A 22952-nucleotide genomic window follows, 5' to 3' on the forward strand; every position below is an offset into this window, starting at 1 on the left:
GGAGGTTTCTATGGGGTTGGGGGGATGAGAACAAATCTATACTGTGGGTGAGTTGGGAGAAATTGTGTATACCTAAACAAGAGGGCGGTTTGGGGTTCAAAGATATTCAAAAGTTTAATGTTGCCCTGTTAGCTAAGTGGAAATGGCAACTCGTGAGTGAAGATGAAGGGAAATGGAAAGATTTGTTGGTCTCAAAATATGGCACGAAAGCAGGCAATCTTAGGGTACATGTTAAACACCAATCCTGGTGGTGGACGGACTTGTCAAAGGTTTGCTGTGAGGGAGGAGAAGTAGGATGGTTCCAAGAGGCTCTAAGATGGAAAATAGGAACAGGAGACAAAGCCGAATTCTAGGAGGATGTATGGATTGGTAACTGTAACCTCAAAACACTTTATCCAAGATTGTTCTCTTTATCTACGGATCACGGTCTAAAAGTGGGAGAGGTAGGGGTGGGAAGAATCAGTATGGCGTTGGCGCCTTAGGTGGAGGCGTGAAAGGTTTGAATGGGAATCTCTATTTGAGGATGATTTGTATTCATATATATCTAAGTCCTCTCTAAATAGAGAGGTGAAGAATATTCAGGAGTGGGGGAGAGAGAATCTCGGGTCCTTCTCTGTGAAGTTTGCGTATGATTTAATTACTTGCTATCACGCTAGCAGGCGGTACAATGAGTTATTCACTTGTCTATGGAAGGTCAAAGCTCTACCCAATATGTTGACTACAACTTGGAGGGTCCTACTGGATAGAATCCCTACTATAATGTGTCTAAGTAGGAGAGGGGTTTTGGTTGACACTATATTAAGTGGTATGTGCCGAGTTGAGGATGAATTGAGTCAGCATCTGTTTCTAGAGTGCAAACACGCTCAAAGCGTTTGGTCCTTGTGTTTCAGATGGATATGCATCCTCTGAGTCCAGCATAACGATCTAAAGTGTCATTTGAGAGTTTCCATCTAGTTCAGGTCAACAACTATAAAACCCTGGTCTGGAAAGGTACCTGGGCAACGTTAGTATGGAGTATCTGGGAACAAAGGAATAATGTTATTTTCAAGCAAGGTGTAGTTGATGTTGAAGAGATATTTCAGAAGGCACCCCTCAAATATTGGTTGTGACTAAAACACAAGGTACCCTTTTTTAATCAATCCTTTGTGGATTGGGTTTTGAATTCCCTCCCTTGCATTAGAAGCCTCGGGTAACGATATGAGAGGGGTGGTTAGGATTTTCGGCCAAGTTAAAAGTGTTAGGATTGATGGCTAGAACAAGAGGGGGGTGAATTGTTTATAAAATATTTTCTCAAATACTTTCCTTAGAATGAATCTTTAACAACCAACCCAGAAAAGCAATTTAGAAAGCCAATCAAATAGTCAAACAGAAACTGATATCAGAATTATAATCGGTTAAAACTATGATTTAACCGGATGTTTATGACAACGGAAATATCAAACAGTTATGGAGAGAAGAGATAGAGAGATTTACACACAAAGTTTATACTGGTTGACTCAACCTTTGAGCTACATCCAGTCCTCAGTCAAAACACTGAGTAATCCACTATGTAACCAATCACAGATTACAAACACACATCACAAAGAGGTGACTTTGAATCCCACAAAGCTTACTCACCCTCTTTGCACACAGCCAACACCTCAATCCAGAATCACACTGACTTTACATGATTTTACAAACAGTTTTACAGAGTGTAATATGAACAATTATAAGAAACAAAGCAAGGGTAGAAAACACCTGGAATTACAGTACACCAGAAACCCTATTGGTCAGTTCTTGAATCACAACAAAGCCCAAAAGCAATCTTGCTAAACTTGGAAAAACACCTTTTCACAAACAGTTGGTAATCCTACCGTTAAACGCAAATTTGAACAACTGAATCAGTTAAAACAGGTTTTCAAAATACTGTTATGAAAACTCACATTTAATCGGTTAAAACTACGATTTAATCGGTTGAATGGTTTTAGCAGTTATACAACTAATTCAAAAAACAGTTTCAAAACTCCTTTGTCAGCTAAGTGACAAACATCTGATTGTCTCGAAACTTTAATTGGTTGTTTTTCCCTTTGCATGGAAAAATACTTTAATCTTTAAAACAGATTGAAATAAGCTTTATTTGAGAATCAAGACTGATCTTACAAAGATTCTAAATCCCATAACAAAACTTAAGCCTAAAACACAACACAACTTCAGACTCCATGAGGATTTGAAACATCAAAGCTTCCCATCTTCAACAAAAAAAGGTAAAGAAGATCCGGGATGCCGCTTATTTCGCATAAAGCTTTAATATTGCCAAAGTTTGCAGTAGTTCCTGGAGTAGCAAGTAGAGGTGAAATCAGGATGAGGGCCTTACAGAATTATGGTCTGGCAGTGAATCCTGGTTTTAGAATAATTGTGTTAATCCTGAGCAGGGAAGTAATAAGGACTTGCTTGTGTGGCTTTTTATCGAAGATGCTATCATGGGTAGAAGGCGTGACATTACTCCTTTATCGTTGACTGAGATCACTCATATAATTGAGCACGATGTTTAAGATAACTAAAAGTTAGTATCCTTATCTGGCATTTTTTTATAGAAGCTCTAAGAGGAATCATATTTATAAGTTAATGCAGCAAATAGACTTCCTCGTTAAGACCTTGTTCACTGCTGTTGTGAGCAAAGTGAAAGTGCACTTATGCAGTAGTTGCTGACCTACTTTTGGTTAGTTGCAGAACCAAAGTATTAGGGTGCTTCTTTGGTCCAGTATTTGGATTTGTAAAGGAGAAGCAGGGGTCACATCTCTGTTCATGTGGAGTAGCCTCACTCTGTTGGCCAAGGGGTGTTTTGCAGGTTCAAGGCAAATTTTTGCAGCATGTAAGGGAGTTTTGTAGATTAAATACAGAACTCTACAGTTACTATGTAGTTTTTGGAGAAAGGAAGATTTTGGATGTTTATCCTCCAGTAGAAGTAGCGTTTAGAGATACTGTCATGGGTTTAGTAAATATTTGAATATAGATACTGTCATGGGTTTAGTAAATATTTGAATATAGTCTAGTAACCATATGTAAATACACACAGGGAACTGTATGTAAATGTATATGGAAATGTAAATTTGTATGGTGATTATATAAGTTGTTAGCCGTGTTGTTAGATAGAAAAGAAAATAAATAAATTGGAAATGAAATTTATTAGTTAGAAGAAAAAGTAGAGAAAAAAATTGTAAAATTATTTTATTTTAAAGAAAAAAAAGTAACATGATCATCCTTTTTTTTTATATCACTACAAAAAAATCATTAAATTACAACTAATTTTAGAGACCAAAATAATTAGTTACTATTAGATTAAATTAAAAATCATTTTAGAGCCTACAAAAATTATTGATATCTAAAGTAGTTTTTATTATTAATAAAAATTTATAGAATAGTTTTAAATTAATATCTAACCATTAGCTACCAAGGTTTTAACTAGTAATATTTTAGATTCTAAAGTAGTCTCTAAAAGACTAATTGAGACCAATTTAGAATCTAAAATATTAATAGCTAAAATTTTAGTAGTTAATTTAAATACTAATTTAAAAATTATTTATAATTTTTATTAATAATAGAAACCACTTTAAACATAAATAAATTTTTAGTATCTAAAATAATATCTAATTTAATTAATATAATGACTAATTATTTTTTTTTCTAAATTAAGTTGTTATTTAATAAATTTGTTGTAGTATAGGTAATAGGTAATCCTTACAAAGAAGCTAGACAATGGAATAAAAATAATGTAATATGTATATGATTTTTGAATTTGATAATAATGTTTTTAATTAAAATAAATTTATCTCTATTTAATAGCATGATTAGCACATGATTAATGTAACCCGGCCATAATTAAATACATGCAATTAGTTTAATTGTATGCTACATAAATATTTTTATATAAAAGATAACACAATTCATGATTATGAGATCATTAATAACACGAATAGCAGGTGGGAGTTCATCCATCATTTTGCACTTATCAATATGAATTATAAAAGAAATAAAAGACAGAAGCAAGTTGATGAAAGAATTATTAATCCAAAATTATCTTAAACTAAACCATCAATCATAATCTCAAACCCATTTATAGAAACTAATTCTTTCTATGAATTCAAATTTAACTAATCTATTAGTTCAAAAAACGTTTCTTCTATGCACAGAAAGAAAAAGAAAAGAACTGCACAGAACTCACATTCGTTGAACATAATATTATTATACATTGATGCTTATCACATTCACAAAGAGCTGCATAGAACTCTCATGACAGAGATGCTTGCTGCATTATTCATGGTTCTTGCAAGCTACAAGAGTTGCACATAACTCTCATGCCTTCAACCTTATTCTATACAAAAGTACAACATAATTAATACAACCTCATACAATTGACATTAAATAACTTGCTTGAGTTTTTCTGAAGGAACCCTAAGAGTTTGAGGAAATGGTCTTCCTCCTTTTTTCATAGATTTTCGTTTCAGACGATGCTGTCTTTCTCCATACAGAATATCAGCAAGCCTTCATAAAAACACATAAAACCATTCTCCTCAAAACCAGCTAAAATAAATAATTGAGTAAACTAAAAGGTAATTAATTCATATTTTTTTCACCTGTCAAGAGCCTCAGCATTTGTTCCGCCAGCTTCTTCTAGATCTAAAGTATCCAAATTCAGCTTTACAGGTTTTTCTTGTAACAGATGTTTTCCTATCTCTTCAAGGCCGTCCATGTTTTCTTTTGTAACATTAACCATGTTGTTGAAATCAGGATTCAAGTTGTATTCCTGCCATTGGTTACAAGATTCATCAATATATAATACAAAACTATAAATATCTCTTAAGAAAAATCAGTGAAAGAACAAAAGGAATACAAGGCGTGGAAGATAAGTGTCTCTTTCATTTTATGGTTATTTTGAGTAAGATGTTTTGGTACCTTTCACTAAGTACTCTTATCTGTTTTTGGAAAGATTTATTGTAATGAATAAAGATTTCTCTTTTAGTATAAACTATCTAGTTTTTAGAGTTAGGTGTAGCAGGAAAAGTGTTTGACTAAGAAAAATGAAAAACTCTTGCTACCAATAAATAAAAAGAAATACCTGAATTCGAAGGTAGGTGCCGGGTTGAATGTCTGAGAAGAGTGAAGCAAGGTAGTATTCAGTAATGAGTGAAGAAAGTCGAGGGAGAACACCGAGTAGAGGAGAAATCCAATCCCAAGGAAACCATGTGGCAGCTGTCTGAGCATCAAAGATCTGCTCAATTTTTGTTATTCCAGTCCCTAAAGACAACACAAGGATTTTTGGATATTCATTGTGTCGTAACACTTCACTCACTGCTGCTTCTGTCTGCTCAAATTAAACTTGATAGTGTTAAACTAGTGACCTTGTATCATGCATCATAATTCACATCAATAGTTTTATGATATTTGTAATCAATAACTAAACTACTTTACCGGATTCCCAGATGCTGTACCACCACTAATCATATTGAACTCAACACCATCATTCTCAAAATAGTAGGGTGGTAGAAATATGGGTGCAGCTGAAGTGGATATGCATATGTCCGACATCAAGGCATTGAAGTAGGGAACATTCTTCAGCTGCATCACCAAAACATTATATTAACTGGTGTTTGTTTATTAATGTATGTGTTTCATTTCAATATAAGCATATATGCTGCTAACCTTGTAGTTTGAGAATATAACTGGCTTTCGTGTCTTGATGTCGAAAGCTGGGATTACAACATTGGTGATTGTCTGACTAAGTCGTGTGTCTCTCAACAGTTCACGAGTTATGTTATGTAAAGGCTCCCCATCGAATCTGGGACCGTGTCCAGGTCTGCATGTTGGTTGTTTCATCATCAGAAATTCATCAGAAATGATGATGTTGTGAGAATATTAATAACATTATACCTAGATTCATTGAATATCTGAGGGCCATTTTGTTTGTAGAACTCTACAATTTCTGCAGGAGTAAAAGCAGGAAGATTAGGATGGTGAGGGCCTGAGGTGGCTAACATAGCTGTTATGAGTCCACCAGTGCCATTCCCTCCTATCACATCAAAATAATGTACTAATTCTGCATTTGGATCCTTAACCTGCAACACAACCAAATTCAAATTAGCCTCATAAATATTCATTCATGCCATTTCAATACATGCATAGTATTAACAACAGTAATCAACCTTAAGAGCCTTATCTAAGTAATCAAGAACTGTTGCTGGAATAATCCCCTTGATACCACCACCATCAATTGTCAGAATAGTTATCATGTTTCCATACTCTGATGGAGGTAGTTTTTGGGCACTCAATCCACCAATCAGTTGCCCACCAAACACCAAAACAAAAAACAAAACCAAATGATGAGCCATCATTTGCTTCACAAGAATATTGTACTGAATTAGTGTGTTTTGTTCTCAAATGGGGTAAGGCTATTTATAGAAATATTTTCGAGGATACATGCAAGTACCATGATTAAACAAATCTTTTTTTATACATTTTTTTAACAGCAAGATGTTTTTTTATGCATGATAATGCCTTTCATTGCTTACTCAATCTTTGGAGTTTTCACTGCTTCAAAAGGAGAGGATAATGTAATAAAATCCACTCTCCATCCTCATCATTGATCAACATTATAAGCAAATGCACAACTGAATTTTTAAGACTTTACTTTTACCAAAATTATCCACTTTTTTTTTTAATCAGCAATAAAGATTTAATAAATAGAAGTACTAGGGGTACTCCAACCCATTTACACAATTCCTTATACTAGAGAAAGAAGGTTTCCAGATAACATGCCTAAACATAGACATATTCTACACATATATCTGCTAATCTTAACCTCTTTAAAAACAACAAGATGTCAATACATAAACCAAAATAGCTATCAAGGAATCCTACAACTTAATCCAATTCCAGACTATAGGCGTATCAGCTCAAAAGAAAGACTTTGCCTCCTTGCTATCTACTGCATTTTCCAAGCATCCATTATGATTAAAGTTGTGCCCCAAGAACATTACTCTCATGCAAACCAAGAATCCAACAAAAAGCAAAGAAAGGGTGTTAATCATCAATGTATTGATTTTAAACATTCATATACATTAATACACCAATCAGAATAAGAGAAATTTGACTTTGGAAATTTATAACTTACCCATGCCCACGCCTTTACTTGGGCTAAAGCAAAAATTTCAACAGGATCCACCACTGCATTATTGAAAATTATCCTATTCCTATGATTCCAAATTCCCCAAATAATAGAAATCCACATACATGAAAATTATCCACTTGGAAACACCAAATATAAGATGCAGGATCTCACATTCAACACACAATCTACATTGATGAAAAAAGAAACCTAAAATTATATGGTGATAAAATGTGACATTATATTAGATTCCCCATAGTTAAATTATCTTAAATTAAAAAATGTAAAATTATTTTTTAAAGTTAAAAAACATAAAGTATCTAGTTCATAATACTACCAATTATTAAGGACCAACTACTTTTTTTTATTATATATATATATATATATATACAAACAAAGGAATGGAATAATTAAATTGTCCCAATCCTTATATAAAACAAATATATACAAAACAAAATTGGCCATAAAAGTATTTCCTACCAAAAAATAGTCTATTTCTTTCACTTACTTTACATATCAGCAAACCTCAAAATATGCCGCACAAAAAAACATTTAATTGATCACAATATGCTCTCTTTTGTTCCTAAGAAATAACCGTGTAGATTTATTGCCCCTAGATTATATTGTCTTCAAAACTAAACAACTTCATACAAATATCTTCCTTTCCTTATAGAATTATTAAAGATAAACTACTAATTAATTTGAACAAGAATTACTAAGGACAAACTACTAACTTTAACATGTGTAATGTCCTTCTAACTACAATAGTGAAAATAAATGGTTTTAGAATCGAAAAAAAATCAATATTAAAGTGTGATTAACATTCCTCTTATATATGTTTGTCAAAAAGCTTAAAATGTATGTCTCAAAGTCATTGAATCTTGCAGAAACACTAATAGCGTCGACCTAACATATGTAAATTGAATGAGCAATACTTAATAAGATAATGATACGATCGACTAGGCCGATACTATCTAAATGAAATATAAAAAATTAAAACATTTGCATCGATCTAGCTGACACTATACAAAATTAAAATAAAAAGTTGATTTTAAAGTAGGTCAAGGCGATGTTAATTGGTAGAAAAAAATTGGTAGTTTTGGTTAAGTCAACACTAGGTGTGGTGAAAAAAAAAAGTTCAATTTAAAAGTATTTCCAATCCTTTTTTAAATTTGAAACCTACTTATATCAATTATAAATGCAAAACTCAAAATCATTCCAAACTCAATGTTAATTATAATTAAAAATCCAAATCCAAATTCAATATCAATATCTAAATCTAGTTTGGAAGATTAGTTAACATATCAATGTTCACAATTACTCAAGCAAAGAACTCCACCAACATTATATATGTGTGTTTTTTTATATATATGAGGTTAAAGGATAAACATAAAAGAGTAGGAAACATTATTGAGAGTCTATTTATAGTTATTTGTACTAATTACAACTTAGTTATGTGAATCTTGTTTTTTTTTTATCAACAAGAAATAATAAATAAATATAGATTATTTAAGGGGTGACTCAACCCTTATACAAGAAAAAGAAAAATAAGATAGGACGTCACACCCCCAACTTATTCCAAGCCCCCAACAAAAATTACCAACTAACCCTTATCTCAAAAATATCACATCCAAAGAAGTCCACTCTTAATAAAAGTCATAGTGCACGAACACATCAAACTCCAAAAAACATAAAGCATAAGCAAACCATCAAACATAAACCGCCAAAAATTAGAGTAAATTATTAAAAATTCTCTTTACAAATAACACAAACAACTGAATATATCACTATCTCAACAAAACTCATATGTATTTCTTTTCACATCACAAATGCGTCTGCTTAGAATCTCCATATCCAAAAATAAGAGACAAATGCTCTTGATGAAAATCAATCCCTAATTACTCCACTTAGAAGGACAGATTGCTTAAGATCATTATGCAAAACACACAACTCTTCCTTCCTAAAACAAGGACTTAGAAACACATACTAAAATAAAAGAAACAAATCTATTTCATAATTTTCATGCATATCATAGGTTCTACACCAATAAAAATAATTAAACTTTGCAACTTTTTTTTTACTTGTAAATTTGATAATAATAATAATAATAATTATTCCCGTTAAAATAAATTCATCTCTATTTGAGTTGTTAATTAATTAATAGCATGATTAGCACATGAATCTAATTAAGCCGCCCATGATTAAATGCATGGAATTGGTTTAATTGTAAGTTACATTTTTTATGCATAAAAGATGAAACACAATGAATGATTATGTGATGATAACACGAATAGAACATGGGAATTCATCCATCATTTGCTACTTATTAATATGATGAATTATAAAAAAAATAAAACATAGAACCATACAAACGTTATCTTTTATGTAATCTATTCGTACAAACGTTGTCTTTTATGTAGGTATGGGATGACTAGAAAACGCATAGAGAAAATAAATGTTACCATTTATTGCATGTGTGAAGTATTAGGAGTTGGTTTTGTACCTAACGCTTACGTATTATTAAGTAGAGTTAGTCAGAGTGATAACTTAAAAAGGAGAGCCATTATACGTATACAATCAAATTTTATATTTATATAATTTATATTTGGATTAAAAAATCATGTACCGTCTAATCATATTATACGTATACAATCAAAATACAATATAATCATGCACCGTCTTCACATTTAATCCAACATATACATATAAAATTTGAACTCAATAGGTTATTTTAATACTCCAAATTATTTTATTTTTAATTATTGATAAAAAATCAATATGTAAAGTTATCCATAATAATTTATATATATTTTTTTTATAAAAAATTTTATGTTAAGTATTACTATGCACATCAGTTAGGCTAACATCTCAAGTAACAACAATCATCGGTCATCACATAAAATAAATATTATTAAAAAAAAGAAAGAAAATACAAAAAATATATGGCGGAACTATACCAAAACTCATATGTTAACAAAAACGATACATAGGTAAATTATACCTATTTATAAAATTCTAAGAACAGACTAGATGGAAGTCTATTATATTAATGAAATGATTCTCTATGAATAAATCTTAAATCAGCACACACAGTTATAAAATATGAGTAATCCTAAACCTTATTTTCCCACAGTAATTAAGACAAGTATTTCATCGATTACGAAGCAACCATGGAACATTAGTCCTAGCAGTAAACGCGGCAAAAACCAAGGCAGAATCACATTTAAGCTATACATTAGTAAGCCCCATCTTTTGAGCTTCCTCCATAGCATGTATAACTCTATAAAACTCAACAACCATAGAAGTCTAAACTTCAAGAAACGCAGAGAAAACACCGATAAACTCTCCCATACTCCCACGAAAAATACCTCCACAAGTAGTAAGACCAGAATATTCTCTAGCAGCCCCATCAATGTTAATTTTAACCCAGCTTGGTGAAGGGAACTCCCATTTAACAGGAAAAGATGAAGAACTTTACTAGTACGAATATTAATACCAAAAAACTTAATCATGTTGAAATCCAACATATCATTCTTCATTGAAACTTTAGACGAATTTCCCACTAGACAAGTTAAATCTTTAATATTATATTTATATTAAATAATAATAATAATAATAATAATAAAACGTGATAATGGTTGATGAAGTTATTAATAACAATAAAGTATAAGAATTAAAATAATCAGTATTTAGTAATTGAAGATGTAGTCATTACAAGAAAAATCCATTTTAGCTACCAACAAAAAGTGGGGGCTAAAAAAAAGAAGTCACTAGTATGGGTGAAGTCTACTCAAGTTGGACACAAAAATAAATGTCAAATATTATGTCCACAATGGAGACCTTTAACTCACACTAAAAATTATTAAAATAATAATAATAAGTTAGCATCTAGAATGGGGACACAAAGTAGATCCATAAAAAATAAGTTGCAGAATGGTACTGTATCGAGAATGGGGACACAAAGTGGATGCAAGTTAATATTTTATTACATTTAGCGTAGATCTATGTGACACTAAGGTGACATGGACATTTATTGTAACCTTAGCCCACACTATAAGTTATTTAATCAGAAGACAAAAAAAACCTTAAAACATTTTTGTCTCACATTTTCATCTTCTCACACTTTAAATTTCTCATTCCTGTCTCACACTTTCAAACTCATAATCCCGAAATTCCTCCTAAAACCCTACGTCTTCTTCATGGTCATTTCACTCTCCTTAATTTTGTTTTTCGTTTTTGTCTTTGTGGTCATTTCACTCTCCTTAAGTGCATTTTACTCATTTATTTCCTAGGTAGTGTCCCCAATAGCGACAATTTACTCACATTTGCTTTCTCACGCAGTATCCCCAACGACGACGCTAAGTTTAATTATTGTAGGAGATCCCACATTGCCTAAAGATTAGGACATTACATAGTATATAAGTGGATGCAAACCTCACCTTATAAGTCGGTTTATGAGGTTGAGTTAGGCTTAAAGTTCACTTCTTAACATGGTATAAGAGTCATTTCGAGCCTATCTTAGCGATTGTTTATTGGGCCTATCAGAACACCCACTACCAGGCCGCTATCAACCACCCATAATATATAGTCTCACGCACAAATTGGTAGCCTCGTGTGAGGGGGGTGTGTTGGAGATCCCACATAGACTACAAATTATGACATTTTATAGTATATAAGTGGGTGCAAACCTTACCTTATAAGTCGGTTTTATGAGGTCGAGTTAGGCTTATAGTCCACTTCTTAACATGGTATCAAAGTTATTTCGAGTTTATCCTAGCGATTGTTTGTTGGGCCTATCCAGCCACCCGCTATCGGGTGGTTATCAGACCACCCATAATATATAATCTCACGCACAAGTTGGTAGTCTCGCGTGAGGGGGTGTGTTGGAGATCTCACATCAATTAGAGATGACGACATTTCATAGAATATAAGTGGGTCCAAACCTCACCTCATAAGTCGATTTTATGAGGTTGAGTTAGGCTTAAAGTCCACTTCTTAACATGGTATCAGAGCCATTTCGAGTCCATCCTAGCGATTGTTTGTTGGGCTTATCAGACCACCCACTATCGAGTCATTATCGGACTAACCACAATATATAGTCTCACGCATAAGTTGGTAGCCTCGTATGAGAGGGTGTGTTGGAGATCCCACATCGACTAGAGATTATGACATTTCATAGTATATAAGTGGGTGCAAACCTCACCTTATAAACTAGTTTTATGAGGTTAAGTTAGGTTTAAAGTCCACTTCTTAATAATTATTTAATTTTATATTCATTTTAGTGTCCCCAAACCTATGCTATAGTTAAATAATATATTTTTCTTTATGTAGGCTTAGCCAACACTATCTTATAAATTTGTGTCCCATTGGAGGTTGTCTCTAATGCATAGCCACCAAAATATTACTTCCATTTGGGTAATTTTCTAAAATCCTTTTTGTTTCTTAATACTTTATGAAACCCTATTTATTGTACATGGTGAGAAAGCCAATTTTCCTAGTCCTTTAGAATTTAACCACTTAAGGAGAATACCAAACTCTTCATATTGTTGAATTCTTCTATTTGCATATTAAGCCATGTAATTGCCTAAAAAAATCATTGTTTGGACCTTCCAAATTATTTATAACTACAACTTGTTATGTTGGTGTATACTTATAGGCAAGTATTTATTGTTCTTTTTAGTTATCCTCCATTAGGATTCAAAATCATGATATTATAAAGACACAACAAATCAGGCTATCTTTCTTCCTGCAACTTTCCACTCCCACATGAATTGCCTTTGTATTTCACAATTTATGGGACTATCTTTTTGAATGCTCTAAAAAAGCATATGAAAAAATGTGGGACTGAATGATATAACAAAAATTATAAGGCATATTCTACCACTATATGTTAAGCTTTTCCTTTTCCACTAAGCAAGCATTTTTCTAATCTTATTTAACACAGTGACCACATCTTACATCTTCTAAGGTTTTCACTAGTTAGGATTCCTATATATGTAAATGGCATAGACATTTTTTGTTTTGATCAACAAAGAATAAAATGAATTAAAATGGAGCATTTCAGAGATTTTAGGGATGTTCCAACCCTTATAGAAAAGTACCATATGTTATAAGCCATACAAACCAAAGATACACCATTTAAGCAAAGACAAAATGCTATAAAAACATATTATATTTACCTTGTATTATTTCTACTAGATATAAGTAAAAGCATATCTAAACATTCTTATTGCCTATTACCTAGCCATTTATGTGTAATGCATCATCAAAAGTTGTCTAAACAACTCCTCTAATACTTCTTTGCGCCAATTTGTTGCACCTCAATGAATTCTTTCCTTCTCTTAGAAAGATTTGTGCATAATGTACCATAGAACTAAAAAAGATCCTTGTTGTGCTTAAACCTTCGTAATAAAACTTCACCTTGTTACAATACTTTATTCCTAACAACTCTTTCCTCTAAAGCCTCTTCCAATGTTCTTGGGAACCTACAATATAACCTCAATTACCATATGCCTGCAATAATAGAACAAAAACTTTTTCCCTCCTTGGCTAAGGAGTAAGTCAATTCTTTTAAACTTAACCAATTAACCTCCACATAAACTGCAAAAGCAAAATTATGTAAAACAACTCATAAAACCAGAGCTTAACTTACCCAACATTATACTTCACACAAAAGGACCCCAAGCATTGTTGAATTGGACAATATGACAACATCTAGAATTGTTCTTTGTTTCAAAGTGATTGAAACCCTGTTTCTATTAGGTCACACGATCACATCTCCTCAAAGTTCTCATTGCGGCAGTACCTTAATCCTCTCATACTCTTCTAATCCCATAACAGAATCATGACACAAGTCCTCCATTTTATGTGATTCCAATCTGCCTTCAATTCCAATATCTTTTTTCCCTTAAAATTCCCCCATCTGCCACAAACTTCTAACATATGCCACAGTGCCCATGTCCTGAAATCACGTTGTTCCTCTTCAACTCACCATCACTGTGGCTCAACTGCTCTTGGAGCCCCATAGGGATTGTTCTACTACCTCTTAGACTTATCACCCATGTACATTGCTGGTAGGATACCTTCGTAGACCTTGCATATTTTGTTTACCTCCTTCTTTCTATTTCCATCTTCTGTTTTTATCCTCAAGTTGCCTCTTGTCAAGCATCTATTTCTTTCCCATCTGTACAACAATAGTGAAAACCCTTAAGAAACATCTGTTTAGGACTATAATAGTTTTACATAAACTAATCTTTACTACCTCACACATAGAACTTTAAGCTTGTGAGTCATACAGAAGTTCCTACTAACCTATAGAATACAAACAGTTTAGAGGATAAAGCACCCAATCAGAAAAAGCAAAATTGAATTTGTTATCTTCCTCTTCATTCATGACCAAGCTTGTAGTTGTGCTAGACTAAGAATTTCATATGGATCCACTTTCTTTCCTTTAAAAACCACCCCATTTCTTTGGTTCCAAATGCTCCATAAAACTACTACCCACATGCCTTTCCACACACGATTTCATTTTGCATTAAATTGTTGTAAAAAAAACTGGATCAAATGTTGCTTGAGATCATTGTAATACATTATGTTCCCACCCACTTGGATACCGTCAACCATACAAAATGGCACAAACATAGTTGAACAATTAAGTATTACCACATTTTGTTGTCATTGTTTTTTACTAACCCCTGTCCCTCCCATCTTACTCATGAAAATTGACTTTCAATCCTGATAGCAACTCAAAAGATCTTAATAATTTCTTATAATTTCTTCAACGTGAACATTTTGAGTTTTATTTTCACATATAAGTTTGGTTGGGTTGCTTGCTTTTTCGTTAGTATAGTAGGTTTTTGGCAAGTTGTAAGGGAAATTGTGGAGGTTATTGTATTCTGTTCTATATAAGGATTGAATTACCTTTGAAGTGATTTATATTTTTTTTACTGATAAAAAAATAACATTATGACAACTAATTGCACATCTTCTTATATGAATTGAAACGATCAATCTTTCTGCAAAAGTTGTTGGAAAATCGCTCACCCCATCAAATTTGCATTTTTATCATTTTTCTTTTCTAATTTAATACAAAATGCTTTCTCTTTATTAATTGCTTCGAAAGAAATGTATTCCATGCATTGAGAACACTAATCAAACTACGTGCAATGTCATGCATGTAGCCCCAATAAATCAAACAAATTTGTCCAAGCCCCTGAAGATGGAATTGAGCAAATGCCTTATGGATAACCTCACTTTAGGACCAATTATTAAGGACCAACTACTTTTTTTTTTTATTATTATTATTATTATATATATATATATATAAAGGAATGGAATAATTAAATTGTCCCAATCCTTATATAAAACAAATATATACAAAACAAAAATTGGCCATAAGAGTATTTCCTACCAAAAAATAGTTTATTTCTTTCACTTATTTTACATATCAGCAAACCTCAAAATATGCCACACAAAAAAACATTTAATTGATCACAATATGCTCTCTTTTGTTCCTAAGAAACAGCTGTGTAGATTTATGGCCCCTAGATTATATTATGTCTTCAAAACTAAACAACTTCATACAAATATCTTCCTTTCGTTATAGAATTATTAAAGACAAACTACTAACTTCAACATGAATTAATAAGGACAAATTACTAACTTTAACATGTTTTGTCTATTAGAATGTCCTTCTAACTACCAAAATAAATGGTTTTAGAATCGACAAAAAAGATACAAATAATGAAAAAAAAAATCATATTAAAGTGTGATTAGCATCCGTCTTATATATGTTGGTCAAAAAGCTTAAAATGTATGTTCGGAAGTCATTGAATCTTGCGTCAGTATATGAAGAAACACTAGAAGTGTCGTCCTAATAATAGATGCAAATTGGATGAGCAATATTTAGTAAGATAATGATACAATGGACTAGGCCGATGCTACCTAAACAAAATATAAAAAAAATAAAATATTTGCATCGGTCTAGCTGACACTATACAAAATTAAAATAAAAAAATTGATTTTAAAGTAGGCCAGGGCGATGTTAATTGATAGAAAAAAAATTGGTAGTGTTGGTTAAACCAACACTAAGTGTGGTGAAAAAAATTCAATTTAAAAATATTTCCAATTATTTTTTAAATTTGAAACCTACGTATATCAATTATAATGCAAAACTCAACATCATTCCAAACTCAATGTTAATTATAATTAAAAACCCAAATCCAAATTCAATATCAATTATCAATATCTGATTTGGAAGATTAGTTAGCATATTAATGTTTACCCACCAATATTATATATGTATGTCACCAATATTATATATGTGTGTTTTTTTATATATATGAGGTTAAAGTGTAAACATAAAAGAGTAGAAAACATGATTTGAGAGTGTATCTTATAGTTGTTTGTTCTAATTACAACTTAGTTATGTGAATCTTGTTTTTTTTTTATCAACAAGAAACAATAAATAAATATAGATTACTTTGGGGTGACTCAATCCTTATAAAAAAGAAAAAACTTATTCCAAGCTCCTAACAAAAACTACCAACTAATCCTTATCCCAAAAATATCACATCCAAAGAAGTCCACAATTGACAATAGTCAGAGTGCACCAACACATCAAACTCCAAAAAACATAAACAAACCACCAAACATAAACCGCTAACAATTAGAAGAACTTATTAAAAATTTCCTTTAAATAACACAACAACTGAATATATCACTATCTCAACAAAATCCATAGGTATTCCTTTTCACATCACAAATGCGCTCGCTTAGAATCTCCTTATCCTAAAATAAGAGACAAATGCTCCTGATGAAAACCAGCCCCTAATTACTTCACTTTGGAGGACAAATTGACCTAGAAAGACATACTAAAATAACATAAATAAATCTATTTCACAATTTTCTTAGAGGTTATAGCACCAATCAAAATAATTGAACTTGGTAACTTTTTCTTTACTTGTAAATTTGATAATAATAATAATTACTCCCATTAAAATAAATTTATCTCTATTTGAGTTGTTAATTAATGAATAACATGATTAGCACATGAATGTAATTAAGCCGCCCATGATTAAATGCATGCAATTAGTTTATTAGTTTAACTGTAAGTTACATTTTTTATACATAAAAGATGGCACACAATTAACGATTACGTGATGATAACACGAATAGGACTTGGGAGTTCATCCATCACTTGCTACTTATTAATATGAATTATAAAAAAAATAAAACATAGAACCATACAAACGTTATCTTTTATGTAATCTATTCATACAAACGTTGTCTTTTATGTAAGTATGGGATGACTAAAAAAAGCATAGAGAAAATAAATGTTACCATTTATTGCATGTGTGAAGTATTAGGAGTTGGTTTTGTACCTAACCCTTACGTAGTATTAAGTAGAGTTAGACAGAGTGATAATTTAAAAAGGAGAGCCATTATACGTGTACCATCAAATTTTATTTATATAATTTTTATTTGGATTAAAAAATTATATTGATATAATCATGCACCGTCTAATTTAATACCAATCATGCACCGTCTTCACATTTAATCCAACATATACATACAAAATTTGAACTCAATAGGTAATTTTAATACACTAATTTATTTTATTTTTTATTATTCATAAAAAAATCAATATGTAAAGTTATCCATAATAATAATATTATATTTTTTTTATAAAGCTTTTATGTTAAGTATTACTATGCAACTTGATATCTCAGCTAGACTAACACCTCAAGTAACAACAATCAACGATCATTACATAAAAAATATATTATTAAAAAAAAGAAAATATAAAAAAAATATGGGAAGACTATACCAAAACTCATATGTTAACAAAAACGATACATATACCTATTTATAAAGAATTCTAAGACAGACTAGATGGAAGCCTATTATACCAATGAAATGATTCTCTATGAATAAACCCTAAATTAGCCAACTTATCAACACACACATTCCCTTTACAAAAAATATGAGTAACCTTAAACCTTATTTTTCCACAGTAATTAAAACAAGTATTTCATCAATTACAAAGCAACCATGGAACATTAATCCTAGCAGTAAACGCGGCACAAACCTAGGCAGAATCACATTCAAGCTAAACATTAGTAAGCCTTATCTTTTGAGCTTCCTCCACAACATGTATAACTCCATAAAACTCAACAACCATAAAAATCTGAACTTCAGGAAACGCAGAGAAAACACTAATAAAATCTGTCATACTCTCACGAAAAATACCTCCACAAGTAGTAAGACCAAAATATTTTCTAATAGCCTCATCAATGTTAATTTTAACCCAGCTTGGTGAAAGGAACTCTCATTTAACAGGAAAAGAACGAAGAACTTTATCTGTACGAGTATTAATACCAAAATCTTAATCACATTGAAATCCAACATATCATTTTTCATTGAAGCTTTAGACAAATTTACCACTAGACAGTTAAATCTTTAATATTATATTTATATTAAATAATAATATTAAAACGTGAGAATGGTTGATGAAGTTATATATAACAATAAAGTATAAGAATTAAAATAATCAGTATTTAGTAATTGAAGATGTAGCCATTACAAGAAAAATCCATTTTAGTTGCCAACAAAAAGTGGGGCTATAGAAAAAAAGTCACTTGCATGGGTGAAGTCTACTCAAGTTGGACACAAAAATAAATGTCAAAGATTATATCCACAATGGACCTTTAACTCACACTAAAAATTATTAAAATAATAATAATAAGTTAGCGTCTAGAATGGGGACACAAAGTAGATTGAATAAAAAATTAAGTTGCAAAATGATACTGCGTCGAGAATGGGGACACAAAGTGGATGCAAGTTAATATTTTATTATATTTAGCGTAGGTCTAGGTGACACTAAGATGACATGGACGTTTATTGTCACCTTAGCCCACGCTAAGTTATGTAATGAGAAAAGAAATAAAACATTAAAATATTTTTGTCTCACATTTTCATTTTCTTACACTATAAATTTCTCATTCCTTTCTCACACTTTCAAACTCACAATCCTGAAACTCCTCCTAAAAACCCTACGTCTTCTTCTTAGTCATTTCATTATCCTTAATTTCGTTTTCCGTTTTTGTCTTCATGGCCATTTCACTCTCTTTAAGTGCATTTTACTCATTTATTTCCCAGGTAGTGTCCCCAATAGCCACAATTTACTCACAATTGCTTTCTCACGCAGTATCCCCAACGACGACACTAAGTTTAATTATTGTTGGAGATCCCACATCGACTAAAGATTAGGACATTACATAGCATATAAGTGTATGCAAACCTCACCTTATAAGTCGGTTTATGAGGTTATCAGGCTGAAAGTTCACTTCTTAACATGGTATCAGAGCCATTTCGAGTCTATCTTAGCGATTGTTTGTTGGGCATATCAGGACACCCGCTACCAAGCCGCTATCGATCACCCATAATATATAGTTTCACGCACAAATTGGTAGCCTCACGTGAGGGGGGTGTGTTGGAGATCCCACATTGACTAGAGATTATGACATTTTATAGTATATAAGTGGGTGCAAACCTTACCTTATAAGTCGGTTTTATGAGGTCGAGTTAGGTTTTATGAGGTCAAGTTAGGCTTATAGTCCATTTCTTAACATGATATCAGAGCCATTTCGAGTCTATCCTAGCGATTGTTTGTTGGGCCTATCCAACCACCCACTATCGAGTTGTTATCAGACCACCCATAATATATAGTCTCACGCACAAGTTGGTAGTCTCATGTGAGGGGGTGTGTTGGAGATCCCACATCGACTAGAGATGATGACATTTCATAATATATAAGTGGGCGCAAACCTCACCTCATAAGTCGATTTTATGAGGTTGAGTTAGGCTTAAAGTCTCCTTCTTAACATGGTATCAGAGTCATTTCGAGTCTATCCTAGGAATTGTTTGTTGGGCTTATCAGGTCACCCACTATCGAGTCGTTATCGGACCACCCATAATATATAGTCTCACACATAAGTTGGTAGCCTCGCGTGAGAGGGTGTGTTGGAGATCCCACATCAACTAGAGATTATGACATTTCATAGTATATAAGTGGGTGCAAACCTCACCTTATAAGGTAGTTTTATGAGATTAAGTTAGGCTTAAAGTCCACTTCTTAATAATTATTTAATTTTATATTCATTTTACTGTCCACAAACTTACATTGTAGTTAAATAATATATTTTTCTTTATGTAGGCTTAGCCAACACTACCTTGTAAATTTGTGTCCCATTGGAGGTCGTCTCTAATGCATAGCCACCAAAAGATAATTTCCATTTATATTGGGATGCAAAGCGCACACTAGCACCATGTATCGTCTCTCTTTTGCTCTTTGCATCGCTCTTTTGGAGACTCTACCATCATTATTTTTTGTAGTGAACATAGATTTAATCGACGTTTAATGATGAGATATAATAAAAAATAAAAAATAAAAAATTGATGAAGTCATTATGAACTTCACTAATGCAAGGTAATTAATTTTTAATGACGGGACATGTTGCATTGACTTGACCAACACTTGATCCACTTTTAATAAAAAAAATACAATGTAACTAATTCTTTAGTTTTCCTTCTTTTTCTACTTTTTTTTCCCCGGTTCTCTCCTTTTTACCTCTATCGCCAATGGAGCAATCCCTCAATCTTGGATTCATGGTATTGTTGCTTACCAGTGATCTTCGATTCGTAGAAATTTGTTGGGTAATTTTCTAAAATCCTTTTGTTTCTTAATACTTTATGAAACCCTAATTATTGTACATGGTGAGAAAGCCGATTTTCCTAGTCCTTTTGAATTTAACCATTTAAGGAGAATACCAAACTCTTCATATCGTTGAATTCTTCTTTTTGCATATTAAGCAATGTAATTGCCTATAAAAATCAGTGTTTGGACCTTCCAAATTATTTAAAACTACAATTTGTTATCTTGATGTATACTTATAGGCAAGTATTTGTTGTTCATTTTAGTTATCCTCCGTTAGTATTCAAAATCATGATATTATAAAGACACAACACATCAGGCTATCTTTCTTCCTTCAGCCCTCCACTCCCACATGAATTGCCTTTGTATTTTTTACAGTTTATGGCACTATCTTTTTGGATGCTCTAAAAAAGCATAGGAAAAAAAATGTGGGATTGAATGATATAACAAATTTTATGAGGCATATTCTACCACTTTTTTTTTTCTCAGCAATGAATAAAATAAATTAAGAGAGGTACTTCAGGAGTACCTCAACCCATTTGCAGATCCAAGTTCCTTACATCATCCTTGAAAAAGTTTCAAAAACAAGAACCTATTAGTAACCCAAACATATTACACAGTAAAAAAAGTGTCCAATACTCCCATACAACACCACACGTATCACCCATCAACCATAATTCTCTGCTCCAAAAGGGGGTTCCAGAACATGGCCTTACGTACCTGAATTCACCACTAAGAAAGAATAACAATACAACACTAGTCTCAGCAGTGCCACCACTTGTCCCCACATTAAAAAGCCAACACAACACCATATTCTACCACTATATGTTAAGCTTTTCCTTTTCCACTAAGCAATCATTTTTCTAATCTTATTTAACACAGTGCCCACATCTTACCTCTCCTAAGGTTTTTGTTAGAATATATGGCCTTAAACGAGAGGGGGGTGAATTGTTTAAGAGGGGTTTTTAAAAACTTTTCTAGTTTGAACAAAATCCTATGTGTGAATCTAGATCAGAATTTCAGTTAGCCAAGAATTTAAGCACAAAACAGTAAAGCACCAGAAAAACAATCGTTTGTTTCTGAGAAACAATCGGTTGTTTATACTAGTAAAGCAATAACAACTGAATTTAAAAGAGTTTAAGGGAAAAAAGAGATACACCAACAGTTTATACTGGTTCACTCTTAAACCAAAAGCTACATCCAGTCCCCAAAAGCCACTGGGTAATCCACTAAGCAATCAAAACAGATTACACACAAACCACCAAAGTAGTGACCTTGAACCCTTCAAGAAACATACTCACTTTAGCACAACAAACACCAAGAGTATTGATCTTGACCACCTCAAGAACACACAACACTCATTGACAATAACACTAGAATTACAGAAGATTCATAAAGAATTACACTTGTTTACAGAACAATCTGAAATCAATACAAATGCAATCCTATTCCACTCTTTCTTCATAAAACCCAAAGCTTGATGTGAATGTTCAAAACTTGAAAGCAATCTTTCTCACAACTAAAAAACTCATATCTGTTTCTCTTGTTTGTTTTAAAACATAAACAAGCCTTTTATACTTTTCAAAGATTGGTCAAAGCATTTAATGAAGGAGCGTGTTTAGTTAAAAATCAGTTAAATCACATTCAATAACCAAAACAGAATTCTGTTAGGATTTTTAAAGAAACAATCGATTGAAACCACGAAACAATCGATTGTTTTGGTTTGACAGCAAGTCAACCAACCAAAACAGTTTTCAACCTTTTCAAAAACACCTAAGAGTAAAACAATCGGTTGTTACGACAAAACAATAGGTTGTTTTTCACTTAGTTTGAAAAACACTTAAATTCAAAAAGGTTTTAAAACACATTAGCTTTAGATTCAACAAAGAGTGGATTACACTTTTAAACTACCCAGATCCCACCCCAAACACAACAACAACTCCCGCCTTGCATCAAACACTTGGATTTGGATTCTTCAACGCCCTTGATCACTCTTGATCAACAGTTTTCACTAGTTAGGATTCCTATATATGTTAATGGCATAGACATTTTTTGTTTTGATCAACAAAGAATAAAATGAATTAAAATGGAGCATTT

The 22952-nt window shown here is 32.1% G+C and overlaps 1 protein-coding gene across 1 annotated transcript; it reads right to left on the reverse strand.

The window, feature by feature from the left end:
* Nucleotides 1-4187: 4187 nt before the first annotated feature.
* Nucleotides 4188-6400, reverse strand: LOC137819427 (patatin-17-like). The gene is made up of 7 exons (XM_068623279.1): nucleotides 6180-6400; nucleotides 5908-6092; nucleotides 5680-5833; nucleotides 5449-5595; nucleotides 5096-5341; nucleotides 4614-4783; nucleotides 4188-4521 (listed from the first exon to the last, which is right to left on the reverse strand). The coding sequence occupies exons 1-7, from the start codon at nucleotides 6366-6368 to the stop codon at nucleotides 4398-4400; spliced, it is 1215 nt and encodes a 404-aa protein (XP_068479380.1). The 5' UTR covers nucleotides 6369-6400; the 3' UTR covers nucleotides 4188-4397.
* Between the last annotated feature and the right edge of the window lie 16552 nt (nucleotides 6401-22952).

The sequence above is a fragment of the Phaseolus vulgaris genome, chromosome 10, assembly GCF_000499845.2.
Source record: "Phaseolus vulgaris cultivar G19833 chromosome 10, P. vulgaris v2.0, whole genome shotgun sequence".
NCBI lineage: Eukaryota > Viridiplantae > Streptophyta > Magnoliopsida > Fabales > Fabaceae > Phaseolus > Phaseolus vulgaris.

Bases quoted from the DNA above. Each gene is read 5' to 3' on its own strand.
- LOC137819427 (XM_068623279.1), bottom strand. From the start codon at position 6,368: ATGATGGCTCATCATTTGGTTTTGTTTTTTGTTTTGGTGTTTGGTGGG. The intron at 5,596-5,679 runs GTTAGCAGCATA...TTGGTGATGCAG, and splicing joins TTATATTCTCAAACTACAAG to CTGAAGAATGTTCCCTACTT. The intron at 4,784-5,095 runs GTATTTCTTTTT...AACCAATGGCAG, and splicing joins GCACCTACCTTCGAATTCAG to GAATACAACTTGAATCCTGA.